We start from the raw sequence: 6,719 nt of genomic DNA on the forward strand, positions 1-6,719 counted from the left end.
GAATTGGGCATCAAGCAAGAAGACTACAAGATACATTGTGATAACCAAAGTGCCATGGATTTGAGCAAAAACTCAATGTATCATTCCCGTACAAAGCACATTGACATCCGCTATCATTGGATACGCGAAGTAATAGATCAACAGTTGCTGAAACTGATGAAGATTCACACAAAAGAGAATCCAGCAGATATGCTAACAAAAGTTGTTGCTCAAGAGAAGCTGAAGCTATGCAGAGACATAGCTGGAATAGATGGCAGATGACCATCAGTTTTAAATGCAGCTGGAGGGGGAGAATTGTGAAGTCCAGCCGCACCAACCACAGCCGCACCAACCACAGCCACCATTTTTGACAGCCACCATTTTTGACACCATTGCTGCACCGAAAATGCATTGATCAACAATTGTGGGCTAAGCTGTTGAAAATTGTGGCCATGCAACCAACCTTGTAAGCCTATAAATAGGCTCCTTCCCGTTGCATGAAAACCAAGCCAAGAGAGCAAGCTCAATAAGTTCCAGAGAGAGCTTGAGAGAAGAGTGAGCAATTCCAGAGAGAATTGGAGAGTGTAGAGAGAGATTCCACGTGAGAATCCAAGAGAGAAGTTTTTATTTTTGTATTTTATTTCCAAGAGAGTAATAGAATTCTTTTTATTTTTTTTCTCATATTTCTTCTCTAAAGTGGTCAGAGAACCACAACAATAATAATAATAATAACCTTCAACCTTCGTATAGACAAACGCCTGTGCGAGTTAGAGTTGTGCTTAAGCACTATTTCTTATACCAAGATTCAACAAAAAAAAAAAAAAAAAACTGCTCCCTATTGTCTTTATTAATTAACTAATTTATTTTTTTGAAGGACTGTTACCTATTGTCATGCAACTTCCAGTCATATCATGAACAGAATTTGTTTTGAAGCAAACATAAGTATGAAGTTTTATCCCATGTTTTTTGCATCCGCTACGAAACAATTTAGATATTAGATGATTTTTTCGTAAAGAAAAAATAAAATGAGAGGGTCGAAAAAAACAAAAATTATAAGAGAGCTTGAGATAATTTGACATGCTTAAAAATTGGTGTAAACAAATTCCCTGAATCACCCTACGCAAAGATATCGCAAGGGGGTTGGGCTTTCACTATAACTTCTCCAGTCCAAACTTTATTTGAGCATGAAGCCTGATACGCCTATAAAAGGGTACAAGTAGCCCATTACATAAAATAAGAGTCCACGCTACCTAGAAAACCCTCCACGTTTTTTTCCTCTTGTTTTTTTAATTTTTTTTATTTACTTTCTTTCATTTCGAAGGTTAATATCATTCCTCTGCTGCAATTTAAATATAATTTAATCCTTCAATTTTCTCTAAGGTTTTAAAATATTATCATTTTCTTCTCTTCTATTATTTCATTTACATCAATTGGAATTATAACACTTATATCCTTGTAAAGGTGTTAGTTGAAATTTTTAAAATATGTGATATTGAGTTGAAATTGGTGCAAACTTTGAGGTCTAGATGAAACATTGTGTTATTATTATTTTTCTTTGAAAAAATAATTAACAAATCTACTATTAACTTTTTGCTAGCTTATTAAAAAAGATGGTGAAAATATATCAATGTGCCTCATTTGCATTAAAAAGAAAAATAATAATAATAGTAAGTGCCAACGGGTATGTATTTGGCCTATAGGGGTTTTTTTCTTGGTTTCCAATTTCTTGTGGTTTTGACAAAATTTTGAATTCAGCAGCACTTGACGAGAAGAACCTCTTCATGGAGAAATTCATAATTTTAATTTTTAGCTACTACATATCCATCATGGACACTACTTACAGTTTAATTCAAAATTTTGTATGTCATCATGGACTAGTGCTATAACTTAATTTTTTATGCATTGTTAGATATATTTTTGAATTAATAGTAAGTAATGTTCTAGACCTATAAATCTCTATTTCTATAAATATTTCTTTCCTATTTACCATGTAATTTACCAATTGAGGTTTTTATAGAGATTTTGAACCTACTGTCGATAACAAACCTCTCACCACTAAGAAGTGCAAGACCGGGCTGATTGCAGTTGGTGGTGGAGTTTTAAGCTTTCTGATCATGTAAGTTCATTAACCTTTTACAAATGCTTGCATTAATCTCTGAGAACTATACTGAACTTATATATATATATATATTTGTTGCTTAAATTACTAGGGTTGGAACTTGTATAAGAAGAACAACTTGCCATCCTTCAATTTTTAGCTTAATCAAGACCTTATATACACGAAGTTCGTCAACTTGGATATGTGATGTGAAAATTTACTTAAGAAGATTGAATTTGGTGCAGAAGGAAAGTTTGCTGAATAGGTGAATTGGACAACTGAAGTAAAAGGTCAGCATAACAAAATCTCTGAATGAAGGGAAGGATCAAGAAGAAATGAAAACAACTTCTCCGGTCCTCTGCCATCAGAACTGGGGAATTTATCAAACTCGCAAGAACTGTAACTCTGATCATTTTCTTGTTTTCTCTTTTTCTTTTCCAATCTGAAGTGAAAGGATTTTGTAATATTTTCTGGGCTGTATGTGGTCGCAAGATAAAGCGTAACTTTGAAATAGTTCTAATAGGATTTTACGCTATTGAGGTTCTTTGACACAAGACAATTAACACCATGTCATAAAGTCCTATAAATCCCTTAAGTCCATTCCTGTGTCAAAGGCTTGTTGTTCTACGTCTAGTATTCAATCATATAAAGTTGACAGAAAAGAACACAAACTGATAATTAAAGTAACTTATATGGTTCATTTTATTCTGCATAAGTATATCATTTAACAGGTTTTCTAACAGCAGCCAAGTTCTTGGAAGGAAAAAAATTCATAAATGGACAGTTTACATAATTTCTATTTTCTTAATCTATGGCTGCAAAATCTGCAGAATTATTAGTTAATTGCAATTATCTATTGTTGTCCGTTACCTGTTTCTCTTTTATAGTGATAACTTGACAAGCAAGTTATCTATTGTTTACATTTATTTTGCAAAGGGTTGTTTATGGTAATCTAAATAAATAATAAATGCTGAGAAATTTTATGATAATCATATATTCAAGGTTTAAAATATCTGATATTTCTTCGAAATTTTCTCGATATTTCCATTTTTTCAAGGGGTCGATATAAAATTTAGGTTCGATATAAAAATAGATAAAACTTCCATAATATCTATGGAAATTTCCGAAATTTCATGAAAATTTTCATGAAAATTTCCATAAAATATTTACATAAACTCCTTAATGATTTGGTTAAAAAATCTATAATTTTCATGGAAATTTTCAAAATTTCCATAAAATTTCCATGGAAATTTCAAAAATATTTATGAATTTTTTTTAAAAAAATTCATAAATATTATTGAAGAAGACAATTCATAAATTTTATTTTTCATTTTCTTTTAAGAAGAAGACAATATATCATTTAATTATATCAATTAACCAAATACTTTCCATGAATTTCTTATACCATGGGGTATCTTACAATAGTATTATATAGTTTTAAAATTAAAAAATTATTTTTTTTGTTAGAGAATCTTAGTACATTATTATATAGTTTTGAAAAAATATTTTTATGCTAGAGAAAAAATATTTTTATGCTAGAGAATCTTAGTACATTATTATAGAGTTTTGAAATTAAAAAATATTCTTCATAAATGTGTGTTTGACTATTGCTTGGCACTTTCTTGTCTCTATATATTACACTTGCTCATCCACTTTCTTGTTTTTGCATAATTTCACGTGTCTTTTATATTAGTACATCATTATATAGTTTTGAAATTAAAAAAATATTCTTCATAAATGTGTGTTTGACCATTGCTTGGACACTTTCTTGTCTCTATATATTACACTTACTTGTTCACTCTCTTGTCTTTGCATAATTTCACATATCTTTTATATTAATACATCATTATGTAGTTTTGAAATTAAAAAATATTCTTCATAAATGTGTGTTTGACCATTATTTGGGTACTTTTTTGTCTCTATATACTGCACTTGGTTGTCCACTCTCTTGTCTTTGCATAATTTCACGTGTCTTTTATATTTTACCAGAGCCAATACATATTCTTCATGAGTCATGAGTGTGCTTTTGATTATAAAATATTTCATGGAAAAAAAAATTCACATTATTATTTTATTTAAAGAGCAAGTTTGATGCTTTGTTCTTAACATTTTTTCTTATACATATTTTCGGTTCTCATGAAATTTCAAGTTCTTTCATACAACTTCTTTGGATATCATTTTTACAGGTTAGTTTTTTTATCTTAAAAAAAAAGAGGTTTATATTTACTTTTATACTTTAACATCTAAATTCTTTAATTCACTCGTATTATTGTTTTTTGAATTATTAATTGTAAGCTAATTAATTATATATTAACATATGTATCTATCTCTATATATATATATGGTGAAAATGTAACACGTATATATATATAGATATATATATATATATATATATATATTTTATATGTAGTAATCATAAATGATTAGATTTACAAACCCAAATTTAATACATACCTTAAACTTAATGTATGATGTGTGATTGAAAATATAATTGTTTTTTCTTATTGGATAAAAAGCATAACTTAAAAAACCCACTTTGTCATTTAATTTTTTCATGTTGTCTTCTACGTAAGCAAAACTTCATAATAAAATATGTTAAAACTTATAAACAATAAATAAAAACTTGATTAGAAAATAAATCTTATACATATATATATGTCGCCTAGAATATACATTGTTAAAGTATATTAAATTTGCCTAAATATATTGGTTATTTCTTTTTTTGCTTTGAAAATATTGGTTATTTCTTTATGTAGTGTTTTGTCCATTTTTCAATTGTAAACATCTATACTCAAGGCATTGGAGATCTGTAAGGAATCATTTTCGTACCAAGTACATTCATTAAAAATGAATTATTTAATTTCAAAGATCTTGATTTTTTTGTTATACTAAATTATTTTTTATAGTTATAAGAAAATATTTTAATCAAATATCTCTATCCAATTCCGATCAAAAATTCAAACATATATATATATATATATTCATAGACAAATATTAAAATTGTTATTGTTACTATTACTGTTACTTTTATTATTATTAGTATAGGATAATGGCTAGTGGAGGAAGCAAACATGATCCTGCATGAGAACATGGTTTTCCAATTGAAGGTAATAAAAGTGGAACAATATGCAAATATTGTAATCGCGTGATGAAGAGTGGTGGAGTAACACGATTAAAATACCACCTTAGTGGTATTGATCCTTCACACAATGTACAACCTTGTGGTCAAGTGCCTCCTGAAGTTAAAAAATTCATAATAGATATGTTAAAAGGAAAACAACAACGTAAGATCAAAAAAGCAAATAGAATGGAAGAGATTTATGCAGATTTACGAGTACAACTGCATGTTGAAACATATGATGTGGATGATGAGGATGATGATGACATAGCATATCCACCTGGGATGGATCCATATGAGAAAAATGATTATCGAGAGCCAATTCTTGTTTCTAAACAATCAAAGTGGGAAAGAAGTCATCTCCACAAAGTTCGATATCAAGCTGAAGGAGGCGAAACTAGCAATCGTGCTAAACCTGCAGTACAACGAACACAGAGTCTTAAAGATCCACGATCAAGATTTGTTGCAGCAAGCTTATACAAGTCCTCTCAAGCAAAGCAAAAAAATATAAAAAAAAATTTTTTTTGGAGGAAAAATAAAAGAAGGTATGGGAAGAATAATAAGTAAATTTTTTATTTATGAAAATTTACCAGTAAATAAAGCATCATCCCATCATTTCAAGAATTTGGTAGCAGGATGCCAACAAGCAGGGCCAGGTATAGAACCTCCAACCCCTTATGAGATCAGCACAAAATATTTGGATATGGAGTATGAGGAGATAAAAGACCATGTAAACAAAATGAAAGAGAAGTGGGAAACCTATGGTTATACAATCATGTGTGATGGATGGACGGATCCCACCAGGATGTCTATTATTAATTTCATGGTTTACTCAAAAGGAAACACAGTTTTTCTAAAATCTATTGATGCTTCAAATCTCATAAAGGATCATAAATACATATATGAGCAATTGAAGAAAATAATTTTGGAAGTTGGGAAGAAAAATGTGGTACAAATTGTAACAGATAATGGCTCTGCATTTGTTAAAGCTGGGAAGAAAGTGATAGGAGATTACAATTTGTACTAGACTCCATGTGCAACACATTGCATTAATCTCATGTTTGAAGATATTGGGAAGAATGAGAATGTGGCTATTGTGATCAAGCAGGCTAGAGCAATCACAACTTACATCTACAATCATAATTGGTTGCTAGCAAAGATGCGTGAAACTTGCAAAGGTCACATCATTCATCCGGGATTTACACGATTTGCCACAAACTATCTTGCACTTGATAGCTTGGTTAAAAATAAAGCAGGACTTAAGCAACTATTCACATCTACTGATTTGACTAATCATAATTATAGTGCTTCAAAAGAAGGCCAAACAGTGGAAAATATAGTACTTAATCATACTTTTTGGGATCAAGCACATAAGGTGTGTCAATTATTTAAGCCTTTATATAAGTTTTTACGTATTGTTGACACCGAGGTTTATCCAACAATGGGAGCAGTGTATAAGTTGATGTGAATTGTTAAAGAGAAACTTGACAAAATGCATGGTGCAAAGTAGATATTAAAGATTAT

At 29.9% G+C, this 6,719-nt stretch overlaps 1 protein-coding gene across 1 annotated transcript; it reads left to right on the forward strand.

Moving 5' to 3' along the window:
• The first annotated feature begins 5,225 nt into the window (after positions 1-5,225).
• On the forward strand, positions 5,226-6,222 carry LOC132800704 (uncharacterized). The gene is made up of 2 exons (XM_060814934.1): positions 5,226-5,631; positions 5,789-6,222. Exons 1-2 carry the CDS (start codon positions 5,226-5,228, stop codon positions 6,220-6,222), a joined length of 840 nt encoding a protein of 279 aa, XP_060670917.1.
• The last annotated feature ends 497 nt before the right edge of the window (positions 6,223-6,719 follow it).

Source organism: Ziziphus jujuba, chromosome 2 (assembly GCF_031755915.1).
Source record: "Ziziphus jujuba cultivar Dongzao chromosome 2, ASM3175591v1".
NCBI classification, from domain to species: domain Eukaryota; kingdom Viridiplantae; phylum Streptophyta; class Magnoliopsida; order Rosales; family Rhamnaceae; genus Ziziphus; species Ziziphus jujuba.